General features: G+C 52.6%; 11 protein-coding genes across 11 annotated transcripts; 4 read left to right on the top strand and 7 right to left on the bottom strand.

The window, feature by feature from the left end:
• Positions 1-51: 51 nt before the first annotated feature.
• Positions 52-1,191, bottom strand: N7459_003772 (NAD(P)-dependent alcohol dehydrogenase; the record flags this gene model as incomplete). The annotated part of the gene is made up of 2 exons (XM_056942956.1): positions 52-957; positions 1,015-1,191. 2 exons carry the CDS (start codon positions 1,189-1,191, stop codon positions 52-54), a joined length of 1,083 nt encoding a protein of 360 aa, XP_056802839.1.
• Positions 1,192-3,295: 2,104 nt separating this feature from the next.
• N7459_003771 (uncharacterized protein) lies at positions 3,296-5,305 on the top strand (the record flags this gene model as incomplete). Its single annotated transcript, XM_056942955.1, has 7 exons — positions 3,296-3,482; positions 3,541-3,677; positions 3,756-3,838; positions 3,902-4,120; positions 4,180-5,023; positions 5,077-5,182; positions 5,238-5,305. 7 exons carry the CDS (start codon positions 3,296-3,298, stop codon positions 5,303-5,305), a joined length of 1,644 nt encoding a protein of 547 aa, XP_056802838.1.
• Positions 5,306-5,599: 294 nt separating this feature from the next.
• On the bottom strand, positions 5,600-7,786 carry N7459_003770 (putative glucan 1,4-alpha-glucosidase; the record flags this gene model as incomplete). Its single annotated transcript, XM_056942954.1, has 5 exons — positions 5,600-6,256; positions 6,329-6,966; positions 7,026-7,122; positions 7,207-7,490; positions 7,546-7,786. The coding sequence occupies 5 exons, from the start codon at positions 7,784-7,786 to the stop codon at positions 5,600-5,602; spliced, it is 1,917 nt and encodes a 638-aa protein (XP_056802837.1).
• Positions 7,787-8,823: 1,037 nt separating this feature from the next.
• Positions 8,824-11,141, top strand: N7459_003769 (putative alpha-amylase; the record flags this gene model as incomplete). The annotated part of the gene is made up of 7 exons (XM_056942953.1): positions 8,824-9,245; positions 9,291-9,399; positions 9,451-9,679; positions 9,747-9,909; positions 9,957-10,103; positions 10,163-10,403; positions 10,455-11,141. 7 exons carry the CDS (start codon positions 8,824-8,826, stop codon positions 11,139-11,141), a joined length of 1,998 nt encoding a protein of 665 aa, XP_056802836.1.
• Positions 11,142-11,301: 160 nt separating this feature from the next.
• On the bottom strand, positions 11,302-12,999 carry N7459_003768 (putative extracellular lipase; the record flags this gene model as incomplete). The annotated part of the gene is made up of 1 exon (XM_056942952.1): positions 11,302-12,999. One exon carries the CDS (start codon positions 12,997-12,999, stop codon positions 11,302-11,304), a length of 1,698 nt encoding a protein of 565 aa, XP_056802835.1.
• Positions 13,000-14,163: 1,164 nt separating this feature from the next.
• N7459_003767 (UbiX family flavin prenyltransferase) lies at positions 14,164-14,865 on the bottom strand (the record flags this gene model as incomplete). The annotated part of the gene is made up of 1 exon (XM_056942951.1): positions 14,164-14,865. The coding sequence occupies one exon, from the start codon at positions 14,863-14,865 to the stop codon at positions 14,164-14,166; it is 702 nt and encodes a 233-aa protein (XP_056802834.1).
• Positions 14,866-16,729: 1,864 nt separating this feature from the next.
• Positions 16,730-17,044, bottom strand: N7459_003766 (uncharacterized protein; the record flags this gene model as incomplete). Its single annotated transcript, XM_056942950.1, has 1 exon — positions 16,730-17,044. One exon carries the CDS (start codon positions 17,042-17,044, stop codon positions 16,730-16,732), a length of 315 nt encoding a protein of 104 aa, XP_056802833.1.
• A 1,018-nt stretch (positions 17,045-18,062) lies between these two features.
• On the bottom strand, positions 18,063-19,621 carry N7459_003765 (UbiD family decarboxylase; the record flags this gene model as incomplete). The annotated part of the gene is made up of 2 exons (XM_056942949.1): positions 18,063-18,599; positions 18,656-19,621. The coding sequence occupies 2 exons, from the start codon at positions 19,619-19,621 to the stop codon at positions 18,063-18,065; spliced, it is 1,503 nt and encodes a 500-aa protein (XP_056802832.1).
• Positions 19,622-20,132: 511 nt separating this feature from the next.
• On the top strand, positions 20,133-20,878 carry N7459_003764 (flavin reductase family protein; the record flags this gene model as incomplete). Its single annotated transcript, XM_056942948.1, has 2 exons — positions 20,133-20,186; positions 20,240-20,878. The coding sequence occupies 2 exons, from the start codon at positions 20,133-20,135 to the stop codon at positions 20,876-20,878; spliced, it is 693 nt and encodes a 230-aa protein (XP_056802831.1).
• A 1,174-nt stretch (positions 20,879-22,052) lies between these two features.
• Positions 22,053-24,202, top strand: N7459_003763 (uncharacterized protein; the record flags this gene model as incomplete). The annotated part of the gene is made up of 6 exons (XM_056942947.1): positions 22,053-22,371; positions 22,427-22,558; positions 22,605-22,827; positions 22,893-23,261; positions 23,312-23,472; positions 23,526-24,202. The coding sequence occupies 6 exons, from the start codon at positions 22,053-22,055 to the stop codon at positions 24,200-24,202; spliced, it is 1,881 nt and encodes a 626-aa protein (XP_056802830.1).
• Positions 24,203-24,499: 297 nt separating this feature from the next.
• On the bottom strand, positions 24,500-25,192 carry N7459_003762 (uncharacterized protein; the record flags this gene model as incomplete). The annotated part of the gene is made up of 2 exons (XM_056942946.1): positions 24,500-25,030; positions 25,085-25,192. The coding sequence occupies 2 exons, from the start codon at positions 25,190-25,192 to the stop codon at positions 24,500-24,502; spliced, it is 639 nt and encodes a 212-aa protein (XP_056802829.1).
• Between the last annotated feature and the right edge of the window lie 396 nt (positions 25,193-25,588).

Below are 25,588 nucleotides of genomic sequence, written 5' to 3'. Positions count from 1 at the left end.
GCAGTCAATTCAATCTATCCGACAATGTACGCCAATTCCAACCGTCTATGATTACCACTCATTCACCAGCACATAGCGGTACCGAGCGTTGCCCGCTTCCATATCCTGGATCGCTTGGTTGGCCTCCTTCATCGGCCGCTCCTCGATCCACGGCGTCAACTTTTGCTCGGCGGCCAGGGCCAGCATCTCCCGAATCTCGTCAGGGCTACCAATCAAGGAACCTCCGAGCTTGATCCCTTTCATGATGAGTGCTGCGGCCGGGATCTCGAGAGCACCGTCTTCCGGCACGCCTAGCTGCACAAAGGTGCCGCGGGGGCGCAGCAGCTGGCTGTACTGGACGATGGGCATCTTGGACGAGGACACCGTGCATACGATCAGATCGAGGGACTGGGAGTAACGCTGGGACCAGTCCTTGTCCTCGCCAGTCGCGATGTATTCGTCGGCCCCGAGTTTCAACGCATCCTCCTTCTTGTCCGCCTTGCGCGAAATGGCCACAACACGATCCGCACCAAGGGCCTTGGCAAATAGGATACCAAAGTGACCGAGTCCACCGACCCCGATGATACCAACCTTCTTTCCAGGGCCGCAGCCGTTCTGCTTCAGAGGAGAGTAGGTGGTGATACCACCACAGAGCATGGGAGCTGCCCGAGCGGAGGGAATGGCGTCGGGGATCTTGACGACAAAGTGGGCGGGCGACCGGTTGTACAGTGCATAACCACCGTACGACTTGCCCCCGTTGGCATAGACTCCGTCGTATGTGCCCACCATGCGGTTACAGTGCTGCTCACGTCCGGCGGCGCAGGTCTCGCAGTTGCCATCGCGATTCAAGCAGGCGCCGCTCTGCGCACCCACACCCACGCGGTCTCCGACTTGGATGTTGCCCGTGGCCTGCGAGCCGACGCGGACAGCCGTGCCGACTATCTCGTGTCCGACACAACAGGGGTACTTGGTTGGGCCCTGTTGGGAGCCGGTCAGCTGGAATGACTATGCGTGGATAGAACAGATGAACAATACCCATCCGCTGCGCAAAGTATGCATGTCGGAGCCACAGATACCGCAGTGCGTGACTCGGATATCCACGTCCGTCTCCTCCCAGGGCTTGGGCTCGAACTGCTGCCACACCATCTGACCCTCGGCAGCGTTCTTGTCCAGGCCCATCCAGCCTTCAAATTGGTAGTCGGTGGATCCCATGATGATCGCGATGCTAGTCTCAGTCGGGGTTGTGTTGCAATGTGAATCCCTCCCAAGGTCCTCTCTGCTGGATCATAATGGCTTTTTATACCGAGCAACTCTTCGCCTTCGTCCTAATCTTCACCAACCAACCGTTGACGGAACGTTCTCGTGCAATTCGGCCGCGGCCCATCCTGCGAAATCTGGAATGTTTACCGTTCAGAAAGGGTCCCGAGGTCCACTCGAACCATTGTTGAGGATGTCATCACGGTCTTAAAAACATCTATGTCCGTTCTCGGGGAAGACTCGGCTCCTGGGTACTGGGTTGATGACACTGCACACTTCATTTTATGTGTAGTTCTGGTGAAGAAGATCGACCGTCAGCTTGCTCCGTCTGTTCCATTACGTCCGGGAATCCGGACGATCAGCCTGAAGACTTCCAATCTCAGCTAGAATGCTGACATGTGGAGCCAAGATGCATGTGCATATATTCTTCCACTCCTTCTCAAATCCCGTGTCCGAGAAATGCACTGTGAAAGAAGCTTATTCATCGCCACTCAGAGTGGCCACGTTGTGATGACACAGCGCCCCTCTTTAAACTTTGGAAAATTCTGACACTTGCAAAATCTTCCATTGTGTTCGAAGGGTTCGAAACCGCTAGAATTCGGTTGGCTTTGCCCGTGATTGGTGTACCGTCGCTCGGTGTTCGGCAGTCGGGACATCTCTGCGCCTAGTCTCTCCAAATGTCTCCGAGTAGTGCAGAAAGTGCCAAAGGGGCGCTGCATTCGTTGAAACAAAAGCTCCCGTCGAGTGTCATCCTTTGAGGCCGGCACTGTCGGAAACCCTGTCCCCAACCATCCTTGCAGTGGGTGGATGTCGCGGCAGTGGCTGGCAATCAGGCACTGTGATGTCACAGATTCCATGGGTTCTAGTGACATGTCTGTCATCAAACGACCCTCTAAGATGGAACCTTGCTTTGTAAACAACAGGAGCATGATCGACCGTTCTTGGCTATACTTCACCTAGAGTACATCGATTGATGCAACTAGGAATACCATTCATCCCCCGATATGTCTAGAAGGCCGGTCGGACACGGTGCCTTTTCTTACACGGACCTCGTCCTATTCTCTTTACCCCGGAATTTGGTTCTCCAAGGATCTCATCGCCTCCTAAATTCGATTAGTCTTATCAACTGCCGGATGTCGAACGAGTCGAGGGCCACGCTAACGTCGATTTCCCCAGCCCTGGCCCTCTGCAGCCCGATTTCATTACTTCACATTGCCAATCTCGTCATGGAATAAAATGCCGCACATCCTTGACCGAGACGCTGGAAGATTTGGTCGGCTGGAGGCTCCTTCGACTCGATACTGACACTTTGAATCATAGTGCACAAGTATGGATTCTGCGATAAGTCTTAATCTGACCTAGGCATGGAGTATATATCCATATACGTGAGATTACATATCAACTTATTACTGCATATTCTGTCGAATCAAATTGAAGGCCATCTGCGGAGCGTGGAGCATTGGATGATGCCATCGGCGCCATCTATGACGATCGGCCCCAATCCCGATCTATCAACAACTCCCGACATGCTCACACGAGCTTCAACGTGCAAGGCAATTTAAAAAAAAAAAAAAAGTCCAATGTACAGCGCGAGAAAAGAAGAGAGTCAACCCTAGTCGCAATGATCTCGATCGGCATAATTGAACTCCTCCACTACCGAGCCAATCTTCGCGATCTCGCGAATGTGCCTGCATACACCAGTGGGCCTTCCCCGAAATGGCGTGCTTCGCGATCGCGATGAGAACACGCCGGCCGTGCATCATTGGCTTCACCCCGTTGCTAGCTTCGTGATTTCATACTAACTGGAAAATCTCACTGTCCTGGACCCCTCCAACAGACCCGGGGCGCCTGCAATCGCGCTATAACGCGATGTCTTGTCAGATTTCCCCCGGTCGAGACTCGCGACTCGGCAAAGGATGCCCTGTCTCGACAGTCAGGAGTCCGCCCGGTGCCTTACTTCCTCCCGTTCCCCTTCTCTCTCTACCTTGTCTCTCTTTCTAGATTGTTCCTCAATTTGTTGGTCGAGGCCTGGGGATGAGTCTTGAAGATTGGCACGACCATGATCGGCAATCACCTAGATGGCACAGACGGCACGCCGCACGAGGCTGCACAGCCCGATCGACTCGCTCGCAACACGCAAACCTCGCACGATGAAGAAAGCCCGTTGCTTCCACCGTCGGACACGGCAGAACCCAAAGTCAAGGCTCTCACGGGCGTGGGGACCATCATCGCAGTGCTTTTGCTCGGTAGAACGCCATTTCCCACGAAACCATCCCATCCAACTAACCATCGTCATCCATCCAGGCGAGTTCATCTCCAATGCCGATGCGACACTGGTGATGGCGGCCGCGGGCCGTGTCTCCTCGGAATTTAATAGATTGCGCGACGCGAGTTGGCTGTCGACCGGGTATACGTTGGGTCTCTGCGCTGCGCAGCCCATGGTGAGTGCCGCCAGAGTGAGATGAGCGAGACTGGGAGACCTCGGTGGAGATCGACACTGACTGCGGATGGGCCGTTAGTATGGAAAACTCAGCGATATCTACGGTCGCAAGCCACTGTTGTTGATTTCCTACTTTCTGTTCGCGGTGGGATGTATTGTCTGGTATGTGCAGCGTCTGTCTCCGTTCCATTCCATTCGGACATGCCACTCATTTGTTGCTCGCAGCGGCATTGGCTCGCAGATGTGGGTGATCATCCTCGGCCGAGCCATCAGCGGAATGGGTGGCGCTGGAACGATGACCATCAGCTCCGTGCTCATCACGGACATCGTGCCTCGGCGTGAGGTGGCCACCTGGCGGGCCTACGTCAACATTTCCATGACACTGGGTCGTAGTATCGGGGGTCCCCTTGGCGGATGGCTGAGCGATACGATCGGATGGCGCTGGTAGGTCAAGGCCGTGATCCGATGGAAGTCATCCTCACTGCTAACCGATCTTCCCCCAGGCTATTTCTGCTCCAGGCGCCAGCCGTAGCTTTGGCTGCGATCCTGGTAACGCTCAAGCTCCAGGTCGAGCAGAATACAACCACCGACGCGTCGAAGTCAGGCAAGTCGAAACTGGAACAGGTTGATTTTTTGGGAACGTTCCTGCTCGGGACGGCGATAATTGCTCTCACCGGTCTGTTGGACCAGGGCGGCAAGTCATTCCCATGGCGGTCGTGGGTGACGGGCGTGACGGCTGGCGGTGGTCTGTCGCTACTAATCGCATTCGTGCTGGTCGAGACATACGTTGCTCGCGAACCCATCTTCAACTTGCACATTCTGCGAAGACCCAACGTGGCCACCAGTTATCTCATCGGACTGCTGCAGATCACCGCGCAGCTTGCCCTGATGTTCTCAGTGCCGCTCTACTTTCAAGTCACTCAGCAGGCGTCGACCACAGTCGCCGGCGCTCATCTAGTTCCTGCCGTAATTGGCAACACCATGGGTGGTCTGCTAGCAGGCGGTTTCATCCGAAAGACGGGATACTACAAGATCCTACTCATTCTGGCCGGTTTGATTGCGTCCATAACACACACCCTGCTCTACCTTCGTTGGAATGGCCATACGGGGCTTTGGGAGTCCCTGTATATTATGCCAGGGGGGCTTGGCACCGGACTTGCATCGGCGTCCGCATTCGTGGCGATGACTTCTCTGCTACCACCGGAGGAAGTGGCTATGGCGACTGCTGGGTACATGCTCTTGGTCAGCTTCGCAATGACCGCTGGTGTGACGACATCCAACTCCGTCCTTGGCATGGAGTTCCACCGCCAGCTTCAGCGCAACCTTCGCGGGCCTGGCTCGGAAATGGTGAGTGTGTATTCTTCTTATATTGCTCCAGTCAGCTCAACTAATTTCCACAGGTCATCAAACGCGCCATGGCCGACACCAACTACATTGCCCACTTGAGCGGTCGCCTGCGTGAGATCGTGGTCGACTGCTACCTATCGGGCCTCAAGCATACGTATCGTGAGTGATCCTCCCCTTCCATCAGAAGCCGTGACCGCAGGCTAATCCTCATCAGTTGTATCGCTCGTGTGCTCTCTCGTTGCCTCATTCACGGGCTTGTTCATCCGGCATCATCGACTGTAGAAAAGATGGCAAATGCCCTTGTCGGTGACCTTTTATTCCGCTCTCCATACTTTTGTATCAAGAGTTGGATATATCCATTAACATAGAGCACTGACATTTACACAAAACCTGTTTAGAATTTCAAAAGACTTGACCAATGTGCCCTTTCCTTTGATCACTTCATCCAATGGGGGGCATAAGCCACCAAGCCGAGAAGCTACGGCAGTCATGTATTTGGCCATCGTCTTTCCCACTCGGTCCATTCCACCCTTCTGCCGAGGTGAATGTCGTGGGAAAATACCGTCATCCTACTTCTCATCGCCAAGTATCACTTTCAGTCACAGTAGTGGTCGAGCAGGCCGCCGGCACCGTGTACGAACGGTTAGGATCGCTCTCCCACTCGATGGTTCCATCACTCTCCACCCGGATGTACTTGTACTCAAAGCTGGTCCCTGCGGGTAGAGTAACCGTCACGAACCATAGATGGTCGCTATCAGTATAGTCGGCCGCGCTTAGCGCAACCGCATCATCCGTATCCCAGTCGCCCAGCTCGGAGATGGAACCTGCCAGCTTGATGGTCTCCCCGTAGACAGTAGTTGCGATCACATCAAACGTGACAGCTACCGCGGTGGGCGTAGTGCAAGAGGTCGAGGTCAGAGTCGTCGTCTCGGTTGTGGTGCTAGCCCCAGTACTGGTCGTGGTGATAGCGGAACCCGATCCGCTAGTTAGCGTACTGGGCCAGTTGGTGTTGGTCGCAGTGCTGTAGGTCCCGGTCGTTGACGTCGATTTGCAGGTTGCAGGCACACTGCTGGCCGAGGTTTCGCCCCAGCCAGCAGGGACAACGGAGTTGCGGCGCATGTTCGCAGTCAAAAGAGCAGCGTAGGACCAGGTCAAGTCGCGCGCCGACAGCTGAGTGCCATCAGACTTGGAGTATTGTTCCGACAGAGAGCCGTTATTCATGGCATGTTTATCCTATATTATCGACCACTTGTTAGCTTCTTCTTTTGGTCTTAATGATGGCATTGAAAACAGACAGCCGCTTACCACAATGCTCACATATCCATCGGCGTACGTCTTGACTGCACTCACGATGGAAGAGTAAGCTGCACTGGATGATGAATACGTGCCTGTGGCGGCCGGGCTGTAGAGATCCTGGAAAAAGGCCAAGGATACACTCGTGATGGTCAAGGATCCAATGCGATTCCACTGATACAAAGCATCGTACAATAGCTCCGCAGCGGCCAAGGTGCACAGATACCATGGATTACCATTATAGTATGTGTCTTCCGGATAGCGACCGACCGCAACGGCCACACCCTCCGAGATGCCTGAGTTGAGAGTGTAGATTGAACGGAACGAGTCCGTGACGACTTTGTGATTCGCCAGCGCTCGAGCAGAGCACGGCTGGAAGGTCGTGTCATCGCAGCCCGCGTCTGGATCAAAGGTGTGGATCGTGCCCAGCAGCGTATTGGCGTCCTTGCCGGTGCGACTGCTGCCAAAGTTGGCCAACGTGTACGATCCCGTCCAAAAGGACTGCAGGAAGCAAAGAACCTGCGGAGCCTGGGAGTCGCAGTACGGGCAGGAGGAGCCCACCAGGCTAGCAAAGGTGCTGCCTTCCACCAGGGCGCGATGCTGCGCAGCAATGGTAAAGAAGGACGAGCCGCTCACCTCTTCCCAGAGATCTGGCGTTGGATGGTAAGCAATGTTGACCCAACCATATGGAAGGAGAGCATTGACCTACCATAGCCAGTGTTGTTCCAGTACTGTGCGACGTAGGAAAGGTCGTTGCGCACAATCGGCCAGACAATCTCCGTTGCCTGGGTTGTGTAGCCATTGTCCTGGGGGATGTTGTGTCAGCACCATCATCCAACATCCATCATCCATCATCTCATTCCTCCAGGTATGGAGCCCATCCGACTTACAATCAGCCACTGACCAAAGGCAATCAACGCCGTCGCACGCAGTGCAGGTCCATCCCGCTGAGGACGACCCCACGAGCCCGTGAAGGCTGTTTCATCGACATTGAATTTGGGCTCTCCCAGTCCACCAGTCGAAAGACTCCCCGATGGGTTGGAGACCGTCTGGATATGCGCCTGGGCGTCGATATACTCCTCGATCACCCCGAGCAAATCACTGTCTCCGTTCTTGAACAGATCGATCAGGACCTTCAAGGTTAACGCCGAGTCTCGCGTCCAGGTGTAATAGTCTACCAACAGCATCAGTGTCTCACGCTTATCCCTTGCATGTTGGGGATCCCTTACAGTCGGGGTCGTCGGTACTCGGACTGGCAATCACAACGCCCGAATCCGCACTCTGGGCATAGGCCCCGGACGAGCCAATATTGTCGAGAATTCCCTGCCTTGCCACCGGTGTCTCCGATGCCAGCCAGCTTTCCAGGCTTGTCGTGGCACGCGCAAGGAGCTGTGGTGGTGATGATGCAGCCACAACGGCCTGCTTCAAGGTCAAATACGCGCACAGCGCAGTCCAAAGACGAGGAGCCATGACTCAAAAGGGGGGATGCGAAGATGTCGAGCCTCTGGCCAAAACAGGGAAATCCGCGCCCTTTTATGGCACTGCAGACCACGTTGATGAACCTCACTTCGGTTGGGTTGGAAATTGCATCGGGATATCACTACGCCCTGTCGGACAGCCTGCGGGGGTTTGGAAAAGACGCAGCGAAGCGGAGATCGATGCGCTCTGCCTTTTTTCTTTTCTCTTCCCCCTCTCCAATACCGCCGCGGATGCCTTCGTGGACGCAACGTCGCATTGGTTCGAGCGCCACGAGTAATCCTGGCGGAGATTTACTGGCGGATCGACGCGAGTCTGGCATATCATCCACATCCTACCGACAACAACCTCATCGCCTGCCTGGAGTCCCCGGACCTGTCGATCTCTCCCCGCTCCGCATCGCCCCCTCTGGCGGATCAAGACGCAGGACACAGCCCTCGCCATCTCCACTGCCGAATTCCCGTTCCCTGCTCATCCTGCCATTAGCCTCGGACCATCTGAAGTTGCGGTCACCAATCATCGGCGTCGCTCAGCTCCGTCCCTGGTAGCTTCGGCTTCGCCTACAGCAGAGGCGTCGTTGGCGTTTTGGCCGATGTGACCTTGATATGAATGAGAAACGCCCAGCTCTCATCCATGGTCAACAGAGCCGTGAAGAATCTCGATCCACCAAGGGCGTCGGAGGATCTACTGGTTGAAACCTGGCGTTGTCTGCTAGTGCAGACACTTGAGGTATAGTTCGCTTTTCCGACCGGTATCCCTTCCTTTTCTAGTCGCGCAGGACAGCGAAATAGAAGTTGACAGCGACGTGCATCCTCGAAGTATTCAAAAAACTCTCTGAGGTTGCACTAAGGGGGTTAAGCGATTGGCTCTTGGCCCCGACAGATCTCCGTGGAGAAGAGCTGGCTGCTACAGCCACAGGGCCTCGCAGCATGTGAAGAAGGTATAAACTCGCTCTCCTGGCTGCAACCTTCGGCAAATTCAGCATCAATATCACTCATCAACAATCTTGTACAATCAACTCCACATCCATCATGGCGGAAGTCAAGCTATTTGCGTTAACAGCAATGATATATCTGGCAGACACCATTGCAGGTCTGACACCCGCAGAATGGCGCAGCCAGTCCATCTACTTTCTTTTGACGGACCGGTTTGGTCGCACTGATAACTCCACGACCGCCGCATGCGACGTCAGTGACCGGGTACGCCGTATGATCATTGCAGCAAATGGACAATCAGTTGATGAAACTAGGTCTATTGCGGCGGTAGCTGGCAAGGAATCGTCAATCACGTACGTATTTTTCGTTCATCTTCAAGATTTCAAAGCCGACGCTTCCCAGCTAGACTACATCCAAGGCATGGGATTTACGGCCATTTGGATCTCGCCCGTCACCGAGCAGCTACCGCAAGATACGGAAGATGGTGAAGCCTACCATGGATACTGGCAACAAAAAATGTAAGGGCGACTGAAGCCGATGGACCTACCGTCTAATGACAGCAGATACGATGTAAACACTAACTACGGCACGGCTGATGACCTTCTGGCCCTCTCGCGAGCTCTACATGATCGAGGCATGTATCTCATGGTCGACGTAGTGGCGAATCATTTGGTACAATTTTCTTGAAGCTACTGGCTTGAATCGAGGCTCACAACAATACAGGGCTATGATGGTGCTGGAGACACGGTCAATTACAGTGTTTTCAATCCCTTCGACTCTTCATCCTACTTTCATTCGTATTGTTCAATTAGCAACTATGATAACCAGACCAATGTCGAGGACTGTTGGCTGGGAGACACCACGGTCTCCTTACCCGATCTGAACACCGAGCTGACCTCAGTGCAGACCATTTGGTACGACTGGGTGGCCGATCTGATCTCGAATTACTCCAGTACGCGTCTCGGTCGTGCAGTTTTCCTCTTCCATGTCCAGTGAATTGCTGACACTCGTCTATTCAGTCGATGGGCTGCGCATTGATACCGTTAAGCATGTTCAGCAGTCCTTCTGGCCGGGGTACAATAACGCTGCTGGTGTTTACTGCGTTGGCGAAGTTTTAGACGGGGATCCAGCTTACACGTGCCCCTATCAGGATTATCTAGATGGGCTTTTGAACTACCCAGTGTAAGAACGCACCCGAGCTTGCGAGGAGGTCGACTAACAGTATTCAGTTACTATCAGTTGCTATATGCGTTTGAATCCTCCAGTGGCAGTATCAACAACTTGTACAATATGATCAACTCAGTCGCATCCAACTGTGCCGAACCGACCCTGCTGGGAAATTTCATTGAGAATCACGACAATCCGCGGTTCGCCTAGTATGTCGCTAGTATTCCTTTGCGTCGCTGAACACGCCAAGCTAACTCCCCTCTCTCAGCTATACGGAAGACTATTCTCAGGCCAAGAATGTGATCTCATTTGTCTTTCTCTCCGACGGTATTCCAATCATCTATGCCGGCCAAGAACAACATTATAATGGAGGTAATGATCCGGACAATCGCGAAGCAACTTGGCTCTCGGGATACTCTACCACTGCGGAGTTGTACGAGTACATTACTGCCACAAACAAGATTCGAAGTCTCGCAATCTCTTCAGATTCGTCTTATGTCACTTCCAATGTGCGTTCTCGTGACACAGTGTCAATATACATGACTGATTCATATTTGTAGAACGCTCCGTTCTATCAAGACAGCCACACCATTGCCATGAAAAAAGGCTCAAGTGGATCCCAGGTCATTACTGTCTTGTCCAACTATGGCTCTTCTGGCAGCTCACATACTTTGTCACTGAGCGGCAGTGGGTACTCCTCTGGCACTGAACTCATGGAGGTGTACACCTGTACACCTGTCACGGTGGACTCTAGCGGAGATATTGCCGTATCAATGGCATCGGGTCTACCTCGAGTCTTCATGCTAGCTTCCTCTGTGAGGACCAGTGGGCTCTGTGGCTCATCGAATTCTACGACTACCACCAGCTCTGGGTCCCCATCCATAGCGACCACTTCATCCACAGTCTCCACCAGCTCTTGTGCCCAGGCCACGGTACTGCCAGTGCTGTTTAAGGAGATGGTCACAACATCTTACGGTGAGAACATGTATATCTCAGGTTCGATCGGCGAGCTCGGCAATTGGAATACGGATGATGCTGTTGCTCTATCTGCAAATGAATATACCTCGTCTAATCCGCTGTGGTATGTGGAGGTGACTATTCCCATTGGGACCTTCTTCGAGTATAAATTCATCAAGAAAACGGACGGTTCGTCCTCGGTGGAGTGGGAAGGTGATCCGAACCGGTCATACACGGTTCCAACAGGTTGCTCTGGGACAACAGCTACTGTGATGGCAACGTGGCGTTGAGGCTTTTCAGTGCAGCCTGCCTGTGAAATGTGTGGATACGTTCCGCTGGTTACATTATCAAATATCCACTTTTTATTATACTACCGTGATGAGTTAAAGATAGGAATGCGACGTCTGATCTCAAAGACCCATCGTCTCGAGCCCATTAGTTTGTCCCCCGTTAAAGATGAAATGACTGTATATTTTTCATAAGAAAATCATAGGTGTCGTTGCGAAAGTCATCTGCAAGAAGAGCCCCATGATCGTTGAAGAAATTCATCAGACTCTCGTTCTTGCTCCACTGCGGCCAATGCATGTAATTAGTTGCCCGGGAATTGGGATCTTGATAATAGACAAATGACAAATAGTATGAATGGATTGATTTTGAGGCATAGTTTGGCAGGATGCCGTTGAAGAGTTGTAGAACTTCTGACCCGTGGAATGTTCCAATAATCGGAGTGCCATGGTCGTAGGAAGATAAATAGGACCAAAAAGGCACACTCGGCTTTACTTGAATAGCAAGCTTGAGGAAGATCCGGCGGGCGATAGTGAAGCTCAAGTCTCCCAACAACGCTGCCAGCCGCTTATACTGGGGGTACCAATTGTTGAGGACGCCAGTCCGAAAGGGAGAGCCATCGGCTGCAGAGTCGGGGTAAGTTGCAACGAGGCCCTCAATTTGCTGTCGGGAGGCATCGATGAAGAACAAGTTCTGTAGATAGTCCACGATTTGTGAGGTTGTAGTAATGTTGCTTTGGGTGAGAGCAAAGATAGTCCCTTCATCTTCTTGATCGCCGGTAATGAAAGGCACGGAGGCATATTTCCCTTCGCCAGCCAGCCTTTCGGGTGAATCTGTCAAGACGGTTCCATCGGGACGAGGCACATAGGACAATGCTACGGAGTTGTAAGACAAAGCCCCCGGGACGGAGTTGGCAGCATTTAGAAAGGAGGTGTAATCCAGTCCACGTAGACACTCCAGAGAGTCGGCGGCATCGTGACAGCCAGCCGACTTCACCACGGTGTCAAAGACCTTTTGGCCCTTGACGCCATCAACAGGGTCAGCGGCTGAAAGCGTTCCGGAGTCCATAATTGCGCCTTTGAAAAGTGGAGAGCCGTTGTAGGTGTGATTGCCATCGTACATGGCCATTTGATCGAAGACAGAGATGGAACCAGCAGAGACACCCCAGATCGTCACCTTGGACGGATCGCCCCCGAACGCTTCGATATTGTCGGCAACCCATTCCAGAGCGCGACGCTGGTCCAGAAGACCCAGATTGGCAGATCCGTCTTGAAGGATCTCTGATCCTGGCATAAACCCGAAACCTCCCACACGATAGTTCATCTCCACAAAGATCACCGGCATATCCAGCCTGTTGGAGGATGCCACGATACTGGACCCATTGTATGTCCCAGTTGATCCCATTTCGAACCCGCCACCAAAAATCCATACCAGAACCGGCAAGCCTGTGCCGGCTTGAGTCCCAGCTGGGCGCCAGACATTGAGATTCAAACAATCTTCACCGGCATTCGTGATCGTCTGGAAGAGCGGAATATTAGCCAATTCGCCCAGAATTGAGGTGGGATGGCCACTGGTGTCGGTGGAGAAGTAGAACTGCGGACATGACTTGGCTGCCCCGGTTGCTTGCACGGTGCCCAAGGAGGCATTGAGCGGCTGTGGCGGCTTCAATCGCAGCGGTCCGGTTGGCGGCAAGGCGAAGGGAATTGCATTGAAGTTTTCGACATCGTTTGAAGCCGAGCCAACGATGGTGGCTTCGGGCTGGGATATGGTCACGGTGGGTACATTTGCCCTCTTGAAAGGAGCAGGGGAAGCGAAGACTCTCGGCACGGTTACCAATAGCGCCAGGAATCGCAAGGAAGGCATTGCTGTGCCCAGGAAGCGCGTCTCAGAGCCAAAACAAAGTCAAAGTGACCCTGGAGCCTTGTCGTTCGACCTGGAAGGGCTGCAGATGCGGCAAAGGGGCTGGGTTAAATTCTTCCCAGGTATTCGACCACCAAGACAAATGGTATCCAGGGTCTCTGCTAGAGGAATGAGCAAGGCCCAGCGTTTTGAGGCCGAACCAGTACCATCGGACTCCGTCGTTGATTTGAGACCGGTCACGCTGCGAAGTAATAAACACGGTCGAGCCGTGTTCCGACTCGACAAGGATGTTTATTTAGTCAAAGGGCTCGTTTGGCACCAATCGAGTAAGCTTCTGAATCTCACACAAGGAATCAGCCATGCCTGACACATTCACATAGTCGGAGTTGATCATCTTCCTCTAGGATGAGAGCAAGCGTGTCACCTTGAGCACAGCCCGACATGACTCCGGATCCCATTGTTCCCTTGTGGAAATTGTCCTAGCACGACAATCCGGTCAGCCAGCCGTAATTCTGTTGCAGTGAGCTGATTGAGAATCAAGGGAGGATCTCGCTTGCAGATCGTGGAATGTGTGACGACGCCAATGGCTCTGGGCGTATCGGAGAAAGTGTGATGCCTCTCCACCTGTACTGAAGATTTGAGTACTGTGCCATCACCATCACATTGTCGGAATGCAAAAGCCAGCCTGATAGTTGTTTGTCGCCTCGATATCCAGGACCACTGCCGGAGCGAAAAGAGTGCATGGGAGATGGGAGTTGTGAAGTGGATTCCCACTGGAGACATCCCTTGCGGTTCCTGGCCGAGTTCGGCGTGAGAACGCCCAACGTGCAATCATAGATTTGGAGGTTAAACAGCGACTGGGGGAGGTCCAGGCTGGGCGATGGACTACATGTATCTCGAGGTATCCGTATCCTCTTACCGTGGTTATCGCATTTGTATTCCATGCAACTTCGACCTGTTTTCATGTTTTCATCAAGGATTTCGCCGCATAATAAATATCACATTGAGTCACTCGCATATGTACAAGAATTAGGTGACTCTGCCCTCTAGAGCCTGTCAAGACTCTCATCGTATAGCGCACAATGAATTCCAATCGATTCAAGCCGAGAGCGCCGCTCAGATGCAAAACATCAATACGCCATGCATAACCCCGTCCTCTGTGATGATTTACTTCTCCCCATGACTCCAGCCCTCCCATCGCGAAAAGTCGCCCGTGTCCAAATCGAACAGGTCTAGCATCCGGCCCACACTTTGATCGACCAAATCGTCCACCGAGGCCGCTCGGATATAGTAGGCGGGCACGGGAGGGAATATAATGGCGCCAGCGCGGGATACTTCCAGCATGTTTCGCAGATGAATATCACTTAGTGGTGTTTCTCGGGCCACAAGCACGAGCTTTCGGCGCTCTTTGAGCATGACGTCGGCACTTCGAGAGATAAGGTCGTCGCAAAACCCGCTGTGGATGGCGGCAAGGGTTTTCATGCTGCAAGGCACAACGATCATACCATCCGCTCGGAAAGAGCCACTAGATATCGGCGCCGCCATGTCGTTGATATTGTGGACTTGATCCGCCAGTGCTTTCACGTTGGACGGGTGGTAGTCGGTTTCATACTTGATGGTTGCCTCGGCCCACTTGCTCATCACCAGGTGGGTTTCGACATTGAGCCGTCGCAGGGCAATCAAGGCTTTGATCCCCAGAATGGCGCCCGTTGCACCCGTCATCGCTACGACAATGCGCTTGCGTCGGGGCGCCGACGGCTGGTGTGCAGAAGCATGCTGTTCAATCGGCATTGTTGTCTCCGCTGGGCTTCCACCGGGCGAGGCACGAGATGACTGAGGGGTATGAGTGCCCGAAAGAAGAGAAAGCATCGGAAATTGAGACGGCGATGAGGATGTATGAGTCTCTTGTCAACGATACTTGGCCGGCTATGGAAGACCTTTTTGAGGTAGTAATGTGGAGATGGCGTTGGACAGGATGAACTCTCGGCCTGGCACCTGCCTTTAAATACGAAACTGTGGCAAGATCCCAAATCCAAAATATACCCCGCGAAACAGGGAAACGCCTTCGTACTGGCGCAATGTCAGTCCTAGGTAGATTTTCCGAAGCTCCGAAGTCACCGAAGAAACCGATGCCGACGCCGAGCTCTCCGCATCCAAAGCCGAGACGTGCGAAGCCACCCGGGATTTCTCGTCTCGGCTCGTTCGGAGCAAGAGTGGAGCCCATCCCAAACAATTTTTGGTGGAGTGGCGAGGTACTCAATTCAAGACGCACTATTTGAGCAATGTGGATTCGCTCACCTGTGTAGACTTAGATGCAAGTGTTCGACAGTCGGGCATTGAAGTGCTTCTTGAGTGTGCTGGGTGTTCCAGGTAGATAATTAGGGAATTGGCTCTACAAAAAGCCGTTTTCTTGCGTGAAGTCGAATAGAGGCACTATTGAATGCATATGTGTAAGTGAGTGCTTGAGTAAATGGCCACTGTTTCGGATATACCGTTCATGATGGAGTCAAGGAATGAGATGGGAGATATATCCAGAGGATTCATCATATCAACATAGCCATCAGGATTGCTGGGATTTTTCAACGTTAGCATTGCTTGCACAATCTGGCGAAGAACCCACCCAGTCCCAAATGACGCCGGCATATTGAGCCCTATGTCGGTCAAATTATCATCCTCGGTAGTTGCCAAGGCCCCTTCTCGATCCAAGGCACTTCGCAGGGTGACGAGAGCTCGAATGTGGCGAGCAGATAGCCATTGACTGTCACTATCTGACATGGAAGCTCCCTCCTCGCCTGTCCTTGAATCAGAAGACGAGAAAACATCCATAACTCTCTGTTGTAAATAACGACATTCGGAATCGTTGCGCGTCTCTTCCCAAATGCACAACAACAGCGTGGAGCTGAGAACAGTATGCACCATCGACCAAGTTCGTAACGGCACCACACTAAGTGAGTGAAAGTCAAGAAAAGCTTTAGAGGCTTCCGTGAGACTTCCCTTGGCGCGTGCCCGCAGTATATCGGCTTGAAGTAAGAATGGCTGCGGTGGTGACTGCTTCATGGCTGGTCGGCATAACACAGATACACAGAACGATGCATGCATCCTCAAAGCCAGATGCTCCAGATGTTGTTGTAATGTTGCACAATTCGCTCGTTCCCGAAGGTGTGGCTGGCCCCGTTGGCAAGCACTATCGAGTGTCTGTAAACCTTCAATTGCTCTTTCAACTTCAGCCACTCCTAGGTTCTCGGGTCGCATAGTGTCCAGGCCAAGCCGACAGATGGAATGCATGACTTCGGCGTATGATAGGTCTTGTCTTTCCAAAGAAGAGATATCAAGGGGCCATCCTGCTACGGATACAATTGGGGGTCGGTCGTAACAAAGACAAAGAAGGCTATCTTGCCAAACAATCGTTGACCTGTAAGCCAGAGGTCAGAGCGCGATTTACAGTATGATAGATGACCATGGATGAGATTTCATGTCAAGGACAACATACCATAGACTCTTCGCTTTGCTCCGCACATAATCAGGCCAATGGACGGTGCTACTTTTGGTGTGCAGGCCCATGGTTTGGGCCAGTCTGATGGTAGTGCCAAGCAATGCCCATGCAGCATCGGACTGGCCCATATTCTGCAAAGTGTTGCCCAGTATTAGAAGTGCCTGTACGATGTCCAGTGATGGCCGGAAGAGAAAATTGGCTAGACGAAGGGCATGGAAGGACCGACGGGCTAAGATATTGTCAGTTATACGTTCCGGTCGAGACGCTCGCTTTAGCCATACCAAAGTCTAAGGAGTATTCCAGGCGCTGGGGGTACTCAATATCAGAGTAATGGGCCCCTGCTGCCAATGTGGCCAGGAGGAGACTGATATGGCCAATGGACTTGTCGGTTGCCCATCGATCACTGACCTTCTCTGGGTCCCACAAATGGCTCGTTGCATGGGCATTGAGATAGGTGCACAAATCAGACTCAAACCGATCCATATCATTGAGAATTGGATTGAATGGGTAGGCTGTGATGCGATAATAGTGAAAGAATCTGAGTTCGTCAGACATGGGGCGCAGGATTACCATGCAATTGCTTAACTTACTTCAAGACTTCGGTTCTCTGCGGCAAAATACCTAGCAAAGATCTCCATTTCTCCTCGGGGGTTTTGATATCCATGAATGGATAACTCTTAAAGGTATTTTGGAGACCCAGAACAGACCCAACCTCGCGAGCCATCGAATCATTAGCATCCGACGCGCGTAGGCGGAGGATGGAAACGACCGAATTGTCGCCAGAATATACATAGTCTTTGGAGCTTTCATCAACCCGGTTTGCGGTCTCTTGGGTCCTGCCTGCTACGGCTTGCGGTGACGCCGAGCGATTCGCACCCTGGTGAGATGCCGATCTGCGCCGTGGATGTGCCGCAAGATCGTAAGAACAGATCTGGGGATGCTTGCGCTTTTGACAGGTCCGGCATGGACGATTTCCGTCGCATTTGACCTTTCGCTTCCGACATGGATAGCACGCGTGGGCTTCTCTTTCTCGGCTTTTTAGTCGTAGAACCCGATCCGCTTCGTCTTGACTGACAGCGCTCATGATTGCCGAGGGTCCGACGCGGCGGCACGGTCGGACTGACTGCTCCGCGTCGATTATCGAGCAAGAGTCTTCGTCGGTGATCTGAGATACATCAAGGGGCGTCTCCAGTTCGACGATCTCGAGATGATTTGTTGCTTGTCGCAACGAATAAGGAACATCCCCGCCGCCGATGATTCTCGTCCGCTCACGGTCAGGTGACTACGCGTTGAAGAGAAAAAGAGAAAAAGCACGGACCAAAGGGAGTGTTCGCCAACGAAAGGATGAAATGATTGTAGGGCGTACGCTAGAAGAAATACTTTGCATTGTTGGAGTGGACAGGGCCGATCGGGAGAAGTTTGGATTCTTAGGCAACGAATTAAGACGTTGAGGTAAGTCTATATATTTTGCATAGACATGGAAGTCCCGAAAACATCAAGTCCATCATTGTACTATTTCTATCGCGTCTACGCAACATGCAAGGCATGATCAAAGGGAGGAAGAATCATACATTCATTCCTCCCGGAAGCCCATCCGAATCCAGTTACCCAATACCTTCCTCTTCAGCTCCTCTGGATACGAATGCTCAAAATCGGCGGCTTGCCAATCGCGACCCGTGGTATACTCACTTGGAAGTAAGGCATCTGAAACGACTTTACCACCCATAGTAGGTGATCCATTTCCATGGGACATGTACGGAATAAGCGGGAATCCACGCACATCCTCAAAGAAGGTCTCATCAAGGTTCGGGCGGCAGCGAGTCGAGAAGGCCCACATGACATCTCGGCCATTATAGACGTCAATGTCGTCGCCGACGAGTACTAGCCGGTGAATTGTATATCCCGCCTTGTGATTGAAGATTAAATCCCCGACCTGCTTGGAGAACTCGCGCGAGGTAATCTTCATTTCGCGCAGTCGAGCAGTGTCGATCTTCAACGCTACCCAGGTCACTTGCGACTCAAAAGGCGAGAAAGCGTCAGTGACAGGGAGGCCACTTTGCTGGCAGATCTTGCGAATCTCAGCGGCAGCCAGGGCACCAATCATAGTATGCTAAGAGTAGATATTAGCGGAGGTCATATGATTACCGAGAAGAAAAAAAAACTTACAGTTTCGTCCGTCAGGCGTCCGCAGGATGACATGGGCAGGATCGGGTTGTTGCGGTAGGTGATGCGGTTGACCTTGTATTTGGGGCATAGATGGGTATCTCCAGGAAAGACGTAGCCATGCATTTCACCAAAGGGACCTTCGGGTCCTTTCTCGGCAATGGAAAGCGTTCCCTCAAAAACAATCTCAGAGGTGGCAGGTACATAGAGATTATTAGTGTCACACTTCACAAGCTCGAGAGCCGACCCAGTCATGGCGCCCACATAGCCAGCTTCCGTCACCCCATCCGGAATAGGCATACTGGAAGCCATGATGGCAGCGGGGGGAACGCCAAAAGCCAAAGCCCATGGCACATCCCGGCCTTCTTTCTTCCACATCTGGTGAATTTGCCAGATATGCTGTGGTTCGATAACCAATCCCGTTAGGTGCTTATCGTCGGACACCATAGCTCGAGCAATAGACCAGTTTGTCCACGAGCCGTCGGGCGATTGGATAATGTGCATGCCGTACGTCTGTATGTACTTGCCGCCATCGGCTTGGTGGATCATGGGTGCAGGAAGTTTGGTCAGATCGATTTGGTTTTCATCGAGGCTGTTCTCTTTGCAAGGACCGGTGGAAACAATCTGAGGGGGGATCGGGGCCATCGTGCTAGCAGACAGCATCTTGTCGAGAATATCACGCATGGAAGCAGTGGGTGGCAAAGCCAGATGGCGCGCGAGGCGGCCATAGCGATCCTTGGAGGACTTGCGCAGAGATCCAGGTGCACCGAGGATGCGGAACAGACCGTGTTGCATGCCAATGACATTGTTGAAGAGCGGTGCCTTGTCGTCTGTTTCGCAGACACGGCGAGTGATGGCGGCCGCTTCGAGGTTGGGGTCAATAGGGTCATTGATCTCGACCAAATCGTCATCTGTTTTCAAGGCTTCGACGAAGGATCGAAAGCATAGGTCGGGGTGAATTGTGGCCATTGTGTTGGAGTTTGGATGGGGTCACTGGTAGAACGCGGGGGGTAGTATTGTATATAGAGCGCGAAGACCGTGTTTGATGCTCTTTTCGAAGTGGCCGATCGCCGCCATTAAATATCCCGAGAAGCCTGTTGAACAGGGGCATCTCGGACCCGCCACCCACTCCAATCAAGGAATCGTCCAGAAGGGTTCATCCAGGATATCGAGACTCGGGGTGCCGCACAAGTCGGAGACGTGCGACTGGTCACCGAGTCCCGAGATTCCCGAGCCACCGAACTCCCCGAGATGTACGAAATAGCGGGTCCCCATGTGGAGCACTCGACGAGATCGTCGATTTTCAGAACCCCTCAAGACGTGCCTACAGCAATCACAGAGGTGGCAAGATCAGCGTCGGCTGGAGCGGTCCTCGGCACACGTTCGTAGGGTACAAAGAGCGTCGGCATATTCACCGACTGCGGGGTGGTATAAAATAGGACGGCGGGCATTCTCCCCCTCGGAGAAAAGCCACCCCAACATGTTCTACCAACCAGGCGTGACCGAGCACAATCTTCCCCACGATCCATTCAAGGCAAGTAAGACAGATTCGGTAAAAGAGCATTTCCTCCCTCTGACCTTGAGCAGGCGTGTGTGGTGCCTCGGCCGATCGGATGGATCTCCACCAAGAATAAGGAGGGCCAAGCCAATCTGGCTCCATATTCGCAGTTCAATAACCTCACTTTTGATCCGCCATACGTGATGTTCTCGTCGAACCAGACAGTCAATGGCACGCGCAAAGATACCGTCGTCAATGCCGAGCAGACTGGGCGGTTTGTCTGGAATCTCGCAACCTGGGACTTGCGCGATGCAGTCAACATCTCCGCCGAGCAGGTTCCCTACGGAGTGGATGAGTTCGAGCGCGCCAAAGTGACCAAGGAACCGGCAACACTGATGGATGTACCAATGATCGAAGAGTCTCCGGTCAAGTTCGAGTGCGAGTACCATTCGACCGTGCGACTACCCGGAAATCCACCCATGGGCACAGTGGATGTAGTGATCGGCCGGGTGATCGCCGTGCATATCAAGGACGAGGTCCTGACCGACGGGATCCTCGATGTTCGAAAGACTAAGCCCATTGCCCGGTGTGGATATTACCAGTACACCGTGATCCAGGAGACGTTCGATATGGTCATTCCGGGCATGTCAGAGGACGTTCTATACGGGTTGGAGGGGAATGCGAAGCGTAATCGCGAAGCTGACTCGCCACAAAACTCAGAAAAATGATAAGCTTGCCCCAGTCGATAGGGAATTATCGGCTTATTCTCGCTTTTCCTTTGAATGGATTCCATTCCAGTGCATGTCTCCAATAAGCGTAACGCAAACTTGCTCCCTACCCCGGGCTCTCTCGCCTCAACCGTTCATCGTCCCTAGTGCAATCCAAGAACGCTAGCCACTATCAGCGGTCTGGGCCCCAAATCAAACAGAGCCTGAACCCTGCATGCTGGACGATGGCAATTGGTCTGGTGGTTTATCTGACTCTGGTGGGCTGACTACTAATCTCCAGTGTCACCTACCCATACAGGTGCCAGGTCAAAGCGTATGCAACGAGACCAACACAAAGACAGATACCAGAAAAGATGAAGTAGATCGTTTTAAACAGAGGTTGAAATACCCCGCTGAATTTCCAAAAGCTCACCTGAACTTTGAAGTCCAGATGTAGATGGGGACAAGCCTCACCTGCAGTTGCGATAGATATCAAGACCTCTTATGTGCAACCCAGTCAGTCCCCCAAGCCTTTGCTATCCCACTCGCCACTCATAGAGCTACCCGTTTTCGTTTATCGCTGACAGGTTCAATAATCAATAGAGCCAAGACGTATGGTTGCACTGTTCCCTGCCGGCCAAGCGGGCAGCGTGCGCCAAGGGAATCGGAATCAACACTTGGGCCCAGAGGGACACCAGATCATTGGATGTGGCGGTCCTTGGCGAGGAGGCTTTAGCTCGAGGAACCGCGGAGGTACTTTGCGACTGAATTATTTCCAAAGTGCCTATCATGCCAAGCGGTCGGCTTCTTGCGTGCTGACCACATAGAAGGTAAAGCCAGGGCCACCGGCGGATTGTATCGATCGTGTTACACTCGGCAATGCGACAACCACGATTTTCAGTGCATGGACCTGGAAGTATCCTGTTTTAGCTAGTATTCCGAGAAAGTGCAAAACTCACAAGTCAGTGGCGTTATGGCGAGGAGATAAGGGAGAAGAAGAGCAGAATCAAAACTTGGAAGGAGGGAGAATTGAGGAGTGAGAGACCTGCCTAATCGGGTGATTTGGCCCTGTCATAAAGCCGCTTCTCGTCTCTTCTCTCTCCCCCCGCTTCTCATCTCATCTTCTGACTGTCTCTGTCTCCCTGAATCTTATCTCGCCGTCTCTTTGGGTCTCTCTTCTGAATTGGCTCTCACTATGAACGTGTCTGACCCGGTCGACGTGGCCGAGGCCGCCAAGTCCAAGGCTTTCTCGCATGATGTCGATGTGATCGAGAAGCATCCCGATCACCAACCGGCAGGAAGTCTGAATTCAGCGAGGATTGAGCCCGCGCCGGTGGAGCAGCTCCCAAACAGTAGCCATGACGGGGAGGATGAATCGCTACAAAAGATCTACCCCAACGATGAAGATCTGCGAACCTTGCGTCGCGTCGCAGGGAAATTGCCATGGACAATCTTCACTGTCGCTTTTGTGGAACTCTGCGAGCGCTTCTCTTACTATGGCACTACCGCGGTCTGTACGTGGGAATCGGGATTGTGTTCATCTAGACCAAGCTGACTTTGCGTTCCAAGTCGTGAACTTCCTCCAGCGACCTCTTCCTGCCCACTCTACCACGGGTGCTCTCGCAGCGGGCGCCGACTTTAATAATGATGTGCCCGGAGCCTTGGGTATGGGACAGCGAGCATCGACTGGCTTGACCCTGTGTAAGTTATCCCAGAATCAACGGCTGCCAAAATACTGATAACAAAGTCAACCAATTCTGGTCGTACATCATGCCATTGGCTGGCGCCTTCGTTGCAGACCAGTACTGGGGTCGATTCCGTACCATTTTCGCCTCGATCGCCGTGGCTCTTGTTGGCCATACTATCCTGATTATATCTGCAATCCCAAGTGTGATCTCGAGTCCCGGGGGCTCCATTGCCTGCTTCTCAATAGGCCTGATAATCATGGGCATCGGCACAGGCGGCTTCAAGTAGGTAATCCGGAATGTATATTTGAGAAAACGCAGCGGGGAAAAAACACTGACCTTGACTTCAGATCCAACATTTCCCCCCTCATTGCGGAGCAATACCGCGAAGAGCGCCCATACATCCAGGTCTTGAAAAATAGAGAGCGCGTGATTGTTGATCCCGCTGCAACGGTGGCTCGCATCTATCTCTACTTCTATCTGATGATCAACGTTGGCTCCTTGGTTGGCCAGATCAGCATGGTCTATGCTGAGAGATACGTAGGATTTTGGCTCTCATATCTTCTCCCAACTATTATGTTCTGTCTTTGCCCGACCGTGCTATTCCTCTGCCGGAACAAGTATTACTTGGTTCCTCCTACTGGCTCGGTCTATAGCCAGGCTTTCCGTCTCTGGGGTCTAGCCATGAAGGGCCGTTGGTCTTTCAATCCCATACGACTGTCAGTGCAACAGAACTTGAGGTGTGACGTTATTGACTAAGTATATACAGCTTTCAGAGAAGTGCCAATGCGAATGATTTCTGGGATCATGTTAAGCCCAGCCATCTGGGGGCTGAGAAACCACAATGGATGACGTTCGACGACGAATGGGTTGACGAAGTTCGACGTGGACTCAAGGCTTGCAAAGTTTTCCTCTGGTACCCTCTGTACTGTCAGTCATTTGCCCTTACCATGAATGCGTTGCCATTGCTGACGAAAATCCAGGGCTTGCATACAATCAGATGCTGAACAACCTTACATCCCAAGCGGCCACCATGCACTTGGGAGGTGTGCCAAACGATGTCATCAACAACCTCAATCCTCTCGCTCTCATAATATTCATTCCTATCATGGACCGGATCGTATACCCAGCTATCCGTCGAATGGGCTTCAACTTCACGCCCCTCAAGCGCATTACGGCGGGCTTCTTCGTAGCAGGCTGCTCGATGATTGCGGCGACCGTGACCCAGCACTACATCTACCAGAAGGGGCCCTGCGGTAAGAATGCCAACTACTGCCTCGAGGCTGAAGGGAAGCACACCGACATTTCGGTGTGGGTGCAGGCTTTGCCTTATATTCTGGGTGGTATTTCGGAGATTTTCGCCTCGATCACGTCGCTAGAGTACGCATTCACCAAGGCGCCTCGCAACATGAGATCTCTTGTACAAGCGGTGGCACTATTCATGAATGCCATTTCATCTGCTATCGGCCAGGCTCTCGTTGGTCTGTCCGCGGACCCTCTCCTCGAATGGAACTATGGCGTAACTGCAATTCTGGCCTTCGTGGGATGTGCTGGGTTCTGGTTGACCAACTACAAGCTGGACCGGGAGGAGGATGAACTCAACATGCTGCCATCCAGCCGTTACGAGGGTCGAGAGAAGACTGACGAAGAAGCCAAGTAAGGAGAGCAAGCTAAGGATCAACGGAGAAAGAGGGAGGGACATGTGTTTGGATATGAATCGCTCGCTTCGGCGTCTTTCCAACGTCGATTAACACAATAAAGCATACAGCCGGCTGCGTGTACCTTGAACATGGCACCATGTCGGATATCACGGCAAGATAGATATGATTATTCTCTTTCTCCCTCCTCCATCTAGGTCATCAGTTCCGTCTTCATAGTCTCCCTCCTCACCTTCTTGATACTTTTCATCATTATCATCATCGCGGTCTTCCTCCCTTTGCTTCTTGTTGGACATATTCTACTGCTTTGCACTGCGCTTCGTGCCCGCGAAGCCATTCCCCTGATCATCTGTCTGACCAGCCTCTGATTGTTCTCTAACTGCCCCCTTTGTATCGTCCTGATCTCGACGGGACGATCGAGTTTGATTTCTGGTTTGAGGTCGATGTCCGTCGTGTTCTTTCTGCTTGTCATCCTCTACATCATCCCTCGCGCCGTCGCTCTGTGACTCCGCCGTATCCCGACTTGCCTTCTTCCGGGCTTCCTTTGCCTTGGGCGTGTTTTCAACAAACTGCTTCCCCTTCATTGATTCCTCAGTTTTCTTCTTGTCGGTGTCCGCCTTTTCCTCGTCGCTCATCTGCTTCCACGCCTCCTTCGGCAGATATCGCTTGCGAGTCCCATCGTCCTGGCGCGCGGTGCCAGACCCTTCCTTGGTCTGCCACTCTTCGTTCGTCCACTGCTCAAGATGCTTCTGCGACTGGTTCTGGCCCTCTTCTTTGGAGGTGTTGTAGCTGCCACCGCGCCTCTTGTACTCGGAGGCCATCATTTGTGCCTAGTGGCGTGAGTAGGCTTGTCCAATAGGTTCCATCGCACCTCAAAGACCTACCTTTCGCGCCGACCATTGGCCCGGCTTTCCTCCCTTATCGCTACCGTGGATTTCTTGCTTGACTTCATTCCGAAGCTGGGGGTCTGTGTACTTGTCTTTGGGCGCCATTGTACTGATTAAAGTCGGCATTTAGTAGAATTCCTAGAAAGAATTACTCCTTTTGGACCACCCGGTTGCCGTCTATTTGTACAATTCGCCGGTTGGTAGAATCAAGGGCGACCATGACATCTCGACGGCGTTGAGTGACATCATCTCGGCGTGCGTAACTAATGCGGACGTCTGGAGATCGGGAAAGCCTAGTTTCGAACAACTATAGGCCGGCGAGCCCTGATCGGCCCTGACTAATTGATTTCATCTCCTCTCATGAATGCCAAACACAAAGAGACGTCGTAACAAACACACACACACACACACACACACACACACACACAGAGTTGGAAATACACGTAAAAGAAGAGCTGTCACGCAAAACTGGGAGGTATCATCACGGCGTCATAGTTGGGA

This window comes from Penicillium hispanicum (genome assembly GCF_028827665.1).
Source record: "Penicillium hispanicum strain IBT 35686 chromosome Unknown utg000003l_segment0_segment0, whole genome shotgun sequence".
In the NCBI taxonomy this organism is placed as follows: Eukaryota; Fungi; Ascomycota; class Eurotiomycetes; order Eurotiales; family Aspergillaceae; genus Penicillium; species Penicillium hispanicum.
Note: the sequence above shows the minus strand (reverse complement) of the source record. Positions and strands in the feature narration are given on the sequence as shown.